The sequence below is a fragment of the Arachis hypogaea genome, chromosome 14 (genome assembly GCF_003086295.3).
Source record: "Arachis hypogaea cultivar Tifrunner chromosome 14, arahy.Tifrunner.gnm2.J5K5, whole genome shotgun sequence".
NCBI classification, from domain to species: Eukaryota; Viridiplantae; Streptophyta; class Magnoliopsida; order Fabales; family Fabaceae; genus Arachis; species Arachis hypogaea.
The window spans coordinates 9,962,555-9,977,913 of NC_092049.1; the positions used below are offsets into that span (position 1 = coordinate 9,962,555).

General features: G+C 29.3%; 1 protein-coding gene across 2 annotated transcripts; it reads left to right on the top strand.

Annotated features, from left to right (window-relative positions):
* On the top strand, positions 1-6,164 carry LOC112741441 (uncharacterized). Of its 2 annotated transcripts, none has more exons than XM_029292004.2 (5): positions 1-785; positions 1,732-2,094; positions 2,846-3,064; positions 3,538-5,520; positions 5,682-6,164. In XM_029292004.2, the coding sequence occupies exons 1-5, from the start codon at positions 11-13 to the stop codon at positions 6,023-6,025; spliced, it is 3,684 nt and encodes a 1,227-aa protein (XP_029147837.2). In that variant the 5' UTR covers positions 1-10; the 3' UTR covers positions 6,026-6,164. The 2 variants fall into 2 exon arrangements, with proteins under 2 accessions (XP_029147837.2, XP_072069842.1); XM_072213741.1 differs by having other exon boundaries at positions 37-785; positions 1,848-2,094.
* Positions 6,165-15,359: the final 9,195 nt, after the last annotated feature.

A 15,359-nucleotide genomic window follows, 5' to 3' on the forward strand; every position in this document is an offset into this window, starting at 1 on the left:
CAAACTATAAATGACAACACCGTACCATATCTCGTTACACACACTCCATTGTTCCTCAACTCAACTTAATTGCATTGGTCAAATAATGGAGAAAGCTTCTTCCTTCTTTCTCATTCTTATCTTATCATCATGCCGTCATTTCATGGCTTCCTCAGACACAATCAAATCCAACAACAACAATGAAGACCAATCAGCACTTCTAGCCTTAAAATCTCACATCAATTTGGATCCTCAACACATGTTGTCCAATAATTGGTCCACCACTTTCCCCCTATGCAATTGGTTTGGTATCACTTGTGATGCAAATACAAGAAGGGTAACATCCTTAAATCTCACAAACATGAACTTAAATGGTACCCTTCCTTCTCAATTAGGGAACTTAACTTATCTTCTAAACCTTGATCTTCACAATAATAGCTTTAATGGTATTGTTCCAAAGGAATTGGCCTTGTTACCCAGATTGGAGGTTCTCAATTTGTGCACAAATAACTTTGGTGGTGAACTTCCACCATGGATTAGTGAGTTATCTAACCTCCAAAGTTTGAGTCTTTGTAACAATAGTTTTTCAGGGTCAATCCCTACTTCACTATCTAACTTGTCAAAGTTGAAGAGCTTGAATTTGACCTTTAATTTCATTAGTGGAAGCATTCCACATGAGCTTGGAAGGCTTCATAACCTGAGTGTTTTGGACTTGTCACACAATAAGTTATCTGCTGATATTCCTTCTTCAATCTTCAATATCTCCACACTCCAAGTCATTGATTTAGCCTATAATTCTTTGTCAGGTAACTATTTTAATTTATTCCTCCTTATAAGCACTTACATATACTTCTTTTTTATTTGTTTTGATCCATTTTGTTAATATAGATTAGTCAATATGCAAGAATGAGAGTCATGGATCACAAGAATTAAAACTAACTCCTATCGCACAAGTCATCTAATATTCTATTGACGAAAATTCTATTCTCTGAACCTGTTATCGAATTCGTAGAGTTAGAAATTCAAAAATTCAAATGGGATTCAATTGGAATTGAACTAAATATAATAAAATAATATATTTATGTATAAAATATATAATATTAAAAAAATTATGATTTTTTATTTTAAATAGATTAATTACTAAAAAAATGTAGTGATTTAATTGGGTAATTAATTTTTTATTGATTTTTTTATTTATTTTTGATTGCTTTGTTGCCAAATAATCTTTTTTAATCAAATCGGTCTAATAGTCAATTTTTAATTAACCAATTGACCGGTTTAGTTTAGTTCAATTTTTCAACCCATGCTATTTACTAACCATCATTAGAAATATATAGTGTTTGTTTCGTAGAAAAGGATCATTTTTCAATAAAAAATATTTTTTTTAGTGTATTTGACAAAAATAAAAATAAAAACACTAAAAAAATTAAAAATTAAAATTTTTAATATAATAAATAAAAAAAAGTATTTTTATATTATTATACCTTTTTTTTTCTAAAGATAGAAAAATTCGAACTCACGATCTTTAAGGGAGTATGAAGAGATTATGCCATTTGAACTATAGCACGTTGGCTTTATATTATTGTATCTAAACATAATTGTTAAATAAAAAAATATTTTTGTATAAAATATTTAAATATAAAATTAGTTTTACTTTTTAAATTTTTTTTAAAAAAAATCATTTAAAAAGACTATATTTTTCTAAAAACTCACCCAAAGCCTATGACTGCTAACTCTTTTGTTTTCTTTTAGGAAGCATTCCTCAAAATGTTGGGAATGTATCACAATTAAGAAGTATAGATTTGAGCAAGAATGATCTTGTAGGCAACGTACCATTATCCTTTTTCAATATCTCAAATCTTGGGCAGATTAGATTCTCTTACAATAACCTAACTGGCTCTCTTCCATCGGATTTGTGCCTTGCGTTCCCAATGCTTGAATTTCTTGACCTCTCTGGAAATTCATTTTTCGGTGAAATTCCGTCAAGTTTGCATCAATGTTGGAAGCTCAAATTTCTGAATATGGACAACAATAGAATTTACGGACACCTACCAAGTGATATCGGCAGCTTATCTATGCTTCAAACCTTAAGTCTTAACAACAACAATTTAACAGGTACCTTCAAAGACCAAATAATACTTTTCCATAACATATAGTTTATTATTTGAAATACTTATTTGTTATTTTTTTTTTTTTTGTAATTTTTTTTAAAAACAAGGCATCGAATATTAAAGAAAGGTGCAAAAGATATTTATCAATGTTATTTATTGTACAAATTTTATATATCTGAATATATTAACAATGTAAAATTATTTTCTATACCAATAATATAGTTGATTATCTCATCTCCTGTTTAATATAGCTTCGATTTTTTATCTCTAAACTTTAAATTTTAAATTTTAAATTCTAAATTCTAATAGTATAAAGAATTAAAGATTTAATTATTCTGTCAGTCCTATAATTTCATCGAATTTTAAATTAAGTTTTTATACTTTTTTTTCCTTTTTAATTAAATCTCTATACTATATCAGATTTTGCAACTAAGTCTTTGTTGTCACAAAAACATTGAAATCAACTGACTATTCTGTTAAACAAAATAGAATATCCAGTCAAGTGTTAGGCATATTTATTTTGTTTAACGGAATATTCCGATAATTTTAATATTTTTATCACCACAAGGATTATAAAATCTGATATGGTATAGAGACCCATTAAAAAAATATATATATAGAGACCCAATTGAAAATTCGGTAAAATGATGAGAACTAATAGAATAATTAAACTTAGTATAAATAAAAATAAAATGTTGGTCTAAAGTATTACTCTTAACATTTCTCTTAATATAATAGCAGATGTTTTGTGACAGGTTCACTTCCACAGTCTCTTTTCAACATCTCCAGTTTAAGACTAATAAACCTTCGGAACAACTTCTTTGGTGGTCAACTTCCTGAAGAGATGTGTGATCAAGCTCATTCCTTACAACACATTTCTATATTAAATAACAATGTTGGTGGCACCATTCCAAAGTCTATTGGCAACTGCACCTCATTAATAAACTTATATCTCGGAGCAAACTTTTTCACAGGTTTCCATTTAATTTGCATTCCTAGTTGAAAATTAATTTGATCCTTGAAACTCTGTATGTTTTATTTCTAAGAGTTTACTTTTTTTTTTACCTTCTTTAAATTGATAGTTGTTGTTTTCATTAAAATATTGTGCATTGGGTGCTACTCTATATTGTTCTGTTTTTGAAGAATTTTATTGCTTCTGTTGCAAAGCTCTTTCAAAATGTGGAATTGATCAATGCCACACAAGATTCCATGTCAGGAAATGCATATCATCAACCAACAATACATTAATTTTAAGGATTAAATTGACCCTTCACTTGATTCCTGTACGATCATGTTAGAGACACACAAAAAATTAACTATCAAATCAGTCACTCGTATAAAATATATGTTAAAAATACACATTGAAAATAAATTACAAATACACCGTGGCTAATTTTTTTAATGCAAAATTTAAGTACTTTTTAATGATTGAGGGGATATGTTGCAGGTACAATACCCTATGAGATAGGTGACAAATTAAGAAAGCTTGAGATATTGCACTTACAAGGCAACAAACTAACAGGATCAATCCCTCCAAACATCTTCAACATCTCAGGACTACAAAGCCTCTCACTCTCAAACAACAATCTATCAGGAACTCTTCCAATTCAAGCACATCACACCCTCTCCAATCTCCAATTCCTCTACATTTCTGGGACCAACCTTAGTGGAGAAATTCCAACACCTCTTTTCAATGCTTCAATGCTACTTCAGCTAGTACTTGCCAACAGTTCCTTTTCAGGACCTATACCTGATTCATTTGGCAACTTGAGAAATCTCCAGGTCCTATATCTCTTGGGAAACAACTTCACTGGTGGTCTTGGTTTCCTCAATTCACTCACACAATGCAGGCAATTGACAAAGATTCTTTTAGCATCTAATCCCCTTGGTGGAACACTTCCAAACGCCATTGGAAATCTTTCACAATCTCTTCAAAGGTTTGATGTGAGGAGTTGTAACATCAAGGGTGAAATTCCTCCACAGATTGGAAACTTGAAGAACCTATATGATTTAAAGATGTATAACAACCAATTTGTAGGAGAGATTCCAAGCACAATTGGGAACTTACAGCTTCTTCAATTATTGGAACTTTCGAACAATAGGCTAAATAGCTCTATCCCAGAACAAATTTGCAGGATTCAGAATTTGAACCAGTTGATTCTTAGCAATAACAACATTTTTGGGCCAATTCCAAGATGTGTGGATCATCTTTCTTCTCTAAGAATACTTTACTTAGATTCCAACAACCTAAACTCCACAATACCTTCCACACTTTGGAGCCTCAGTTATATCTTGGAGGTAAATTTATCCTCCAATGGCCTTGAAGGGTCTTTGCCAGCTGAGATAAGTAGCATGAATGCTGTGATCAATTTGGATATTTCACATAACAAGCTTTCAGGAAAAATTCCCACTGGAATTGGTAGCTTGCAAAGAATATTGAATCTCTCATTAGCCTATAACATGTTACAAGGGCCTATTCCTGATTCAATTGGGAACATGTTGAGTTTGGAATTTCTTGATTTTTCCCATAATCTTTTATCAGGAACCATTCCTAAGTCCTTTGTGAACATTGTTGATCTCAAGTTTATAAACTTGTCTTATAATAGGCTACATGGTGAGATTCCTTATGGTGGCAAGTTTATAAATTTCAAACCTCAATCATTCATGATGAATGATGGACTCTGTGGAAGACCAAATTTTGGAGTCCCACCATGTTCCAATGATGGTGCAAAAAACAGTAGGAGATCCAAAGCTCTGAAATTGGCAATACCCTTAATTGTATTATGCATGATTCTTGCATGTGCAGTTATTTTGATATGCAGAAGAAAACCAAGAAAGGGTTCAGCTGCTGAAGACTTACCATCGTTTCAATTTCCAAGTCGAATTTCCTACTTTGAACTCTTGGAGGCAACACAGAAATTTGATGAGAGCAATCTTATTGGAAGAGGGGGTTTAGGTTCTGTTTTCAGAGGTGAGCTTTCAAATGGAACTGTGGTTGCTGTTAAAGTATTCAACTTGGAGATACAACAAGCACCAAGAAGCTTTGATGCAGAATGCGAAGCGATGCGAAATCTTCGCCATAGAAATCTTGTTAAAGTCATCAGCAGTTGCTCAAATTCCATTGATTTCAAGGCCTTGGTGATGGAATTTGTAGCAAATGGGAACTTGGAGAAATGGTTGTATTCTCATAACTATTGCCTACCATTCATGCAAAGGTTGAAGGTAGTAATAGACGTTGCATGTGCATTGGAGTATCTGCACCATGGTAACACTAGACCTGTGGTGCATTGTGATCTGAAGCCAAGTAATGTTCTGTTGGATGAAGATATGGTTGCACATGTTTGTGATTTCAACATTGCTAAACTATTGGAAGAAGATCAATCTGAAATCCATACAAACACCTTAGCCACCCTTGGTTATATGGCTCCCGGTATTATGACTTGCATGCTCTTATTTTTCATTAGTTCTTGAAATTTTTCATCATGTCGCGAACATAATTATTTTTGTCTCCTCTTGTTAAATAAAGCTTTTGGGAGAAGTAATTTAATATTATAGTATCAAAATTCTTATGACTTGCAATTGTGATTTTAGAGTATGGATTGGAAGGAGTGGTGTCCCCAAAGGGAGATGTATACAGCTATGGTATTATGCTAATGGAAGTCTTCACAAGAAAGAAACCAACTGATGAAATGTTTTGTGAGGGACTAAGCTTAAGGTCATGGATCCAACAGTCATTGCCACGTGGGATAACTGAGGTTGTGGATCCAAATTTGATGGAGGGAGAGGAACAAGTTGTTTCTGCCATGGAAGTAGCCTTATCAAAAATCATGGACTTGGCTCTGGATTGCTCTCATGATTCTCCGAATGAGAGAATTAGTATGAAGGAGGTCTTTGTTCTGCTAAGCAAAATCAAAACCACATTTCAGCAGAGATGATGATGACACAAGGAAGAAATTGAAGTTAAGACTATCCATTATAATTTTATGTTTTTGTTGACCTCTATGTTATTTGTCTGAACTTCTATTTACATATACTAGTATATCTACCTGTACTTGGACGAGTTAATATATGAAATATATAAAGTATTTATTTAAAAAAAAATACAAAAAATCATTACCATAAAAATTTTAAATTATAAAGTCACAATTAATTGAAAATTTTAATTATTTTTAATACAAAAAATATTTAAAATATAAAATAAATATTTTATATGTGTTTAAAGTTAAACATACTACTTGACGCATATCAAATGGTTAAGATAATGGGCATTGAATCTTGGCTTTTTTTATTTTTACTTTTGAATTGAGAATCTGTTATGAAAAATTATTCTATCTAAATTATAATTTATTGGCTATAAAAATATAATTATTATTATTAATTAATTATATATTTAAATGATTTCTCTATATTAACAAACTAAAGAAAAAGTATATTAATTCATTAGCAAAACATTAGGGTCAAATAGTATTTATTTATTTATTTATTTTAAGTAAAAGAGTTTAATACAATAAAGTAGAATAACAACATATAAAATAAATAAATAAATAACAAAAAACAAAAAAAAAAAAAAATCTATAGTTATTTCTGATATTATCATCAACCATTATTAAAATTAAATATTTGTTTAATTTGTTATTTTTCAATCTTTTGCATGTGTATCTTATATATAAAATTATTGTATTTTTGTGTCCTTATCCATTATTTAAAGGACTTGACATAAGAATAACATCTAAGAATTTTAGATCTTTTAGTTATGTTAGTTCTTACTTAATTTGACATGAATTAATATAATAATATCCTGTAACGCGGTTTTAATGTGAAAATCTCAACTATTATTCGTCAGCAATGGTTGTAGACACATCTTTATTAAACTAATATTTTGTTATTTATTGTCTTTTTATTTTATCTTTTTTATTCATTTAATTTTATTTTGCTTTATTATTTCAATTATTTAAAAACTAGCGGCTCAATAGACAGTGTCGTATTTGTCGGCTGCAATTTTTTATTATTTATAAGGGGTTAATTTTTATTTTTTATTTTTAAAATGATAAAATTAATAAAATAATTTTAAAGTTAAAAATAAAAAAGTTTAATAATAAATATAAAAAATTTATAAGTTATATAAATTTTAAGAACATATAAAATTTATAAATTTAAATTAAATAAAATATTAAAAAAGTTATGTGTAACAAAATTAAGATAAGTTACAAATTAACTATTTATAAATATTATTAAATTTATTTTTTAACCGTATTTAATTTAAAATAAAGATAAAATTTATATTTAAAATATTTTTTATTTTCATGTATAATTTTAATTAATAAAATAATTTTATTGTTTTTAATTTAGTTTAAATTTAATTTCGTATTTTATGTTTTATTAACATGTTTATAAAATATAAAATGATTTAATATTATATTTGGTTGAAAAAATTGACTTTATTACAGATAAAGTTGAGTAAAATCAAGTTGAAATTTTTAAAGGGCGACTAGAATTAAATATTCACAAAGTACAAATAAGATAGATTAAATTTTAAAAAAAAAATTTCATGGACAACCTTAGTTTGGATGATGAACACATCAGAACCTAACCAATGCCATTTGCTCAAACCTCTTGATATCATTCATGAGTCATACCCTACCACTTGCTCTAACTTCTTATCCAACATACACCTCAATACCCAGCTTAAAAGGACTGAACCATTATCTTTACTCCCATTTCCATCGTTATTCTTATTAAATCACTCTTCCACCTTAACCCATGACAACAATAAAGACGTCTCACGGCCACAAATTCAGTCCAACAGAATACATAAATTAAATGATAATTTAATCTTTATCTTATCTTATAGTTATCTTTATCTTTATCTATATCTTATCTTTATCTATTTTTATCTTTCATAGGCCAATACTCTATATATACTTAATTTTACCTTCATAGTTTACAATCAATTCAATCAACAATCAATAAAATCTCTTCATTTTTTTCTTTCACAATTCTTTTATTTTCCTATTCTTTCACAATTTTATTATGGTATCAGAGCTCCTCTTGAGCTCCGCTGACATCCATGGATCAAGGAAAAAGGGCACACCAGCAACTTCATCCGGAGTCTGTTTTGGACCTTTCGTCAGTCCAACACTTTTCTTTCATGGCACTTCCTTTCAATGAAGAAGCTCGTCCTTCAAACCAACTTGAGCTTCTGCCAAGTCCAACTACTCATTATCTTTGTTCTTTCAATACCTTTTCTACTGTTAACAATTCTTCAAATCGAGATTCATTCTTAAATACTTGGATCATTGATTCTGGTGCCACAGATCACATTGCATCAAATTTATCTTGGTTTATTTCTTACACACAAATTTCTCCTATTATTATTCATTTACCAAATGGTTCTCGAACTACTGTTTCTTATAAAGGCATCGTTCAATTTTCACCATCCTTGGTTCTTCATGATGTTCTTTATTTACCTCATTTCAACTTTAATATTATCTCTGTTTCAAAAATTACTTCAGCACTCATATGTGAACTCACTTTTTCATCTTCTTCTTGCACTCTACAGAGCAACAATTTGGGGACAATTGATTTGGCTAGAATGAGAGAGGGATTATATGTCTTTGAACCCAATTTCGGTAAAAATTCATCCACTACACACTCCATAAATTCCATCCAATCTCCACCCATTACACCTTCCAATATATGGCATTTTCGTTTAGGACACCTTTCTGGGCAAAGACTTAATCATTTACATAAACAATTTCCTTTTATCTCTATGCATCATGATGAGGCTTGTGACATTTGTCATCTTTCTAAACAAAAGAAACTTTCATTTTCTCAAAGTTTTAACAAAGCCAATGCAAGTTTTGATTTATTACACTTTGATATTTGGGGTCTGTTTCGACAAAATTCTATTCATAATCATAAATATTTTTTTACTATTGTTGATGATTTTAGCCGCTTTACATGTGTTACTTTATTAAAATCAAAAGGAGAAGTACAGAATCAAATAAAAAATTTTATTACTTTAATTGAAACACAATTCAACTCCAAAGTCAAAACTATTCGTTCCGATAATGGACCAGAATTTATTTTACCTGATTTTTATGCTTCAAAAGGCATTATTCATCAACGTAGTTGTGTTGAAACTCCTCAACAAAATGGAAGGGTAGAACGCAAGCATCAACATATTTTGAATATAGCTCGTGCTCTTATGTTTCAATCTAATTTATCATCATCTTTTTGGTCTTATGCTGTTAGACATGCTGTTTATTTACTTAATAGAGTTCCATCATCTGCAATTAATTTTAAAACACCATTTGAGATTTTATTCAATCATCCACCAAATTATCATGACATTAAAGTTTTTGGATGATTGTGTTTTGTTTCTACCCAAATGGCAAATAGATCAAAATTTGATCCAAGAGCCAAAAAGGCTGTATTTATTGGCTTTCAATTTGGTTTTAAAGGGTATATTGTTTATGTTTTAGAAGATAAAAGAATTGAGATTTCTAGAAACGTGATTTTTTATGAAAAGATCTTGCCCTTAGTCACAAAAAATGTCCAATTCCAGACACTTAGCCCAACATTGCCAAATACACCTTCTCAAAAACAAGATTCAGTTAGTCTTCCAGTTGAACCCTCACCTATACCCATTGACCCAACTCCACCTAGTTCTTTATTTTCTCCAACAACGTTTCCTAACCAAGTTGAATCTATGACCACCGAATCACTTTTAACACTAGACACCAGTCCACCATCACCTTCTCATCCCCCGTCACCTTCTTCACCACCTGAGCAACCCCATCTTCGTCATTCCGACCGGCCTCACCGACCTCCAGCATATCTCTCTGATTACTTGTGTAATTCCTCTCTCATCTCTACAAATCACTCTCCCTCAAAGTGCAAGTATCCTTTATCTTCAGTCATGTCTTTTTCTTCTCTTTCATCTTCACATAAAAAGTTTCTTTTATCTCTACATTCTGACGTTGAGCCAAAGTCTTTTAAGGACGCCAATCAACACTCTAATTGGCGTAGTGCTATGAAAGATGAGTTGGATGCTCTTGAGTTGAACAAAACTTGGCGTCTTGTTGATTGCCTTGCAGGGGTTAAGCCGGTTGGCTGTAAATGGGTCTATCGCATCAAACGCAAGCCTGATGGTTCAATTGATCGATATAAAGCACGCCTTGTGGCTAAAGAGTTCACTCAAACTGAAGGTGTTGATTTCTTGGAAACTTTCTCCCCTGTTGTCAAGCATGCCACTATCAGATTAGTTTTGGCATTGACCTCTATGAAGCATTGGCCTATACATCAGTTGGATGTCAATAATGCTTTCTTACATGGGGATCTTTCTGAGGATGTTTATATGACTCTGCCACCCGGATTTATATCTCCTCAACCGAATCAATGCTGTAAGCTACTAAAGTCACTGTATGGTTTACGACAATCTAGTCGTATGTGGTATGACAAACTTTCTCATCTTTTGCTATCTCATGGATATCAGCAGACCTCATCTGATTATAGTTTATTTGTCAAATTCATTGGTGATCAAATTTCTATCCTTTTAGTCTATGTTGACGACATTGTTCTCACTGGTAATTCCATTTCTGAACTTGCTGCCATTAAGTCTATTTTACACCAACACTTCCGAATTAAAGACTTGGACCCATTAAAATATTTTTTGGGTATTGAAGTTGCTCCAATCAGAGGAGGAAGGATCTGTTTTACTGCTCTGTTCCAATGGATAGTACCACAAGACTATATCAAGACAAAAGTCCTTGCTATCCGACCCTTTGTATACCGTCGTTTGGTTGGCCGTCTTATCTATCTCACCACTACTCGACCGAACATCATGTATGCCACTCAACAATTAAGTCAATTCATGGCATCTCCTACTGAATCTCATCTTCAAGCTGCCAAGCATGTGTTACGATATCTGAAAACTAGTCCCGGCAAAGGACTTTTCTTTCCAAGGGAATCAGAAATTCAGCTTCTCGGCCTCAGTGACTCTGATTGGGCCGGATGTCCTGACACTCGGCGATCTTTAACAGGTTATTGTTTCTTCTTAGGCAGTTCTTTAGTCTCTTGGAAGACCAAGAAACAAACTACCGTTGCCCGCTCTTCCACGGAAGCAGAATATCGTGCACTTGCCAACACAACTTGTGAACTTCAATGGATACTAAATGTGTTACAATTTTTACGCATCTCTCCTATCCGCCCACCAGTTTTATATTGTGATAATTAGAGTGCTCTTCATATTGCTGCTAACCCGGTTTTTCATGAACGGACCAAACATTTAGAGGTTGATTGTCACTTGATTCGACAAAAAGCTCAAGCTGGAGTGATGAAACTTCTCCCAATTTCCTCTTCTGGGCAACTAGCTGACATCTTCACCAAGTCTTTGTCTCCTCAACCCTTCCATCTTAATCTGAATAAGCTTAGTGTTCTTGACATCTTTCATCCTCCAGCTTCGGGAGCGTATTAAACCACTCTTCCACCTTAGCCCATGACAACAATAAAGACGTCTCACGGCCCACAAATTCAGCCCAACAGAATACACAAATTAAATGATAATTTAATCTTTATCTTATCTTATAGTTATCTTTATCTTTATCTATATCTTATCTTTATCTACTTTTATCTTGCATAGGCCAATACTCTATATATACTTAATTTTATATTCATAGTTTATAATCAATTCAATCAACAATCAATAAAATCTCTTCATCTTTTTCTTTCACAATTCTTTTATTTTCCTATTCTTTCATAATTTTATTAATTCTCATTCTCAAAGATGCTTTGATTTTTTTTTCAAAGAAAAATAATAAATGGACTAAAATGAAAGGAGCAAATTAATAGAGATGGGTTTGAGTGCATGTTTGAGTCCTAGCAAAAATTGAGAAAAGAGAAAAGTCGCTGAAGTGTATGTTTGAGTCGTTAGTTATTAATAACTTATTTTATTAAAAAAAAAAAGGGTTAAAATTAACTGCTGCATGCAGATTTTAACATGCATGCATACTAAAACACAAATAGAAAGAATTAACATTATGTGTTATTAATTATATTTAAAAGATGTTATAATAAGGAGAAAACTGAGACTATATTTTTTTTTAACAAAAATCTTATTCGTATACCAAAATCAGTCACTAAAATTAGCCACTAATATATTCGTGTATAAATATATATGTGATTTAATTTATTTTTAATATATATTTATATTCCAGTATGTATATTAGTGACTGATTTTGATGGCTAATTTTAGTATGCACGTAAGTAAATAGTCCTTTTTATAAATAGTTCAACAGCACTAGTATATATGACTTTAATTCTTCTTCGTATATATTTCTAAAATTTTCTCTTTATAAAATTCTGAATTTCGGCTATCAATGATTTTAAATTTTAACTATGTTCTGGATTATTTTTGTTTAAAAGAATTTTTAACAACAATATTAACATATTTAAACTTTTTCATTAAAAGCTATAACTTAACATGAAAGCATTGCTGATGAAATGATAACAAATTTCATCCAATTCTTTTTTTTTCATGTATGCATTGGTATATACTAATTAAATAATATTATAAATTAAATAACTTTTTTAAAATACAGGTATGCATTTAATAAATTATCTATTTATATTTGTCATTACAATTGAGACCAAATTATAAGTTAAAATATAGTACTATTTAGTGAATACTAAATTATGTAAATAAAAATTAATTATTTTTTATTTTTTATTTTTATTTCTTTTAAATTTTATAAATAATAAAAATAATTTATTTTTAGTAAAAAATTTATTAAAATATATATTTATCTTTTTAAAAATTACTTTATTTTTTGTTATTCATATAAATGATATGATTGCAAAAAATATATATTCAATTCTTTTTTCTCAATCTATCCTCTTCGGCTGAGATTTAATCTAGCATAAATAAAAGGTTAAAAAGTTGTAACTACTCTTTTAACAATTTTTTGTAAAAATAGAATATTTGATGATAATTTATAATTCTTGTGGCATGCTTAATTATAGATTGTTTCATTTCTTGTAATTTTTTTGGAGACAAAAGATAAAGATAAGTATTTCAATATATAATTAATTTAATAAGTAAGAAAAAGATAATATTAAACTAAAATTATATTTTTTATCAATAAATTAAAGCTTTTTTTCTTTAAATCTAAAATAATAAATTGCATTGACAAATATACCAGCAAAGTATTCAACGAAATTTGATGGAACTTCTTCGTTATTCTATTGTTGTCGATTTGATGTCTTTAAAGATCTTCATATTTCTCTAACTAACAGTTTATCTTCAACGTGATGGTGCTCTTTTATTGATGTCAATCCAAAAGCTTTAACATATTTTTTCATCAAGCTTTGCCGTTGTCGTGTCTTCTCCCTTCCGTTCTGAAACAACAACGTTGCTTTTTTGTTTCTTCGATTCATCTCTACTTCAATCTCTTTCGTCAAAGATGATATCCCATCTTTAAGATTAGACTATGGTGGCAACATTCTTCAAATAAGTTTGATAAAGTTTCTTTTTATCTCGAGTTGTTAGTCGTAGATGTTCGAAGTAATGAGATTCTAGCGATTGCATAACTATAATTCTTCTGGGTTTGGTGCATGAATTTTTAATTTATTTTTTATGTATTATTTATTTCAATTTCAAAGTCTAGTTACTTTTTTTTATAGATGCATTGTTTTTAATATTCATATATTTTTTGGTTTAGATTTCAATCAAATATTTAAAATCTGTAAAAAAAGATTCAAAACTTATAAAAAAAAATGATTAATTTAATTAATAGGTTATCTTTTCAAATTCAGATCATTTATATAAAATATAATAAATGAAGAATTGAGATTTGATGAATTGACCATGAGTAATGCAACATTCCATACTTAAAAAAGAGTGTTTTATGGTCCATTTTAACTATTTTTTTAGATAACTAAGTTTTATTTAAGGGGTTTGTTTTGGTACGATAATAAATTTATGGGAGCCACTCGTATAAAGACGTTTAAAACGTCTTTTTTTAAAGATATTTTTTAATAATTAAAATTTAATACATATAATTGATTAAACCGTGTTATTTTTGTCAAAATTAGGCGAGACAAATTAATTTGACCAAAAAATAGTAAATCAAATATTTAATTGGTCTAAATTAATATAATTTTTTATAAAAAATGACTATAATACCCTTATTATGAAAAATGATTAAAATACTCCTATTATATATATTAATTTTGAGAATTGTAAATTCTAACATTTTACTTCTCTGCCATTATAGGGTTAGGATTTAGAGTTTTCGAATATATATATATATATATATATAAATAGGAGTATATTAGTTATTTTCTATAATAAGGGTATTGTAGTCATTTTCTATAAAAATAATATTAATTTAGACCGTTTCAAGATTTGATTCATTATTTTTTGGTCAAATTAATTTATCTGACTTAATTTTGACAAAAATAACACGATTTAATTGATTATATGTGTTAAATTTTAATTAATAAAAAACATTTAAAAAAATATATTTTAGACATTTTTATATGAGTGGCTCCCTAAATGTATACGGATCGATACATTAAAAATATAAACAAATAATAAAATAACACGTAGATTATATTTTTCACATCAATAATTAATTTTTTAAAATATATATTGTATCATTATTTTTATTAAAATATTCTTATAATTTAATAACAATAAAATTATTTTATTAAATTTTATAAAAATATTTAAATATTTTTTTTATGTTTTTTCAAATAATCAAAATTTAAAATTTAACTAACTTTAATTTTATATGTTTAAATTTTAAATAATAATCGACAAAAAAATCAATTATCATATGGCCTTGCCTCCTGAATTTTTTCAGGATTGTTCATAATGAATGAATTATAATTACTTTTGCTATCCATTTGATTTGTTCTCTCTTTATTTTGAATTTGGTACGAGGTTTAAGCTCATGTTGTAGGGTATATACAAGCAAATAGAAAAAACGTTGATAAGTTGCTATGATCTTAGAAATTTTGGCAGAAAACTATTTCTTACTAATAATACTTTCAAACAAAACCATGTCTTTTATTTTTAACTACATTTTGTATATTTTTGTGTTAACAAGCATTTTCGTCCTGTCCACCAAAGCAATGAATTATATAATTGCATAAGGTTTTGGATTCATTGAATGTATTGGTAAACACTAAATATAGCTAATCCATACTAACCTTTTAGATTGTTAGTGTACATTTATGTAATGATAATAACATTGAAAGGAACTT

Bases quoted from the DNA above. Each gene is read 5' to 3' on its own strand.
- LOC112741441 (XM_029292004.2), top strand. From the start codon at position 11: ATGACAACACCGTACCATATCTCGTTACACACACTCCATTGTTCCTCA. The intron at 786-1,731 runs GTAACTATTTTA...GTTTTCTTTTAG, and splicing joins AGCCTATAATTCTTTGTCAG to GAAGCATTCCTCAAAATGTT. The intron at 2,095-2,845 runs GTACCTTCAAAG...GTTTTGTGACAG, and splicing joins TAACAACAACAATTTAACAG to GTTCACTTCCACAGTCTCTT.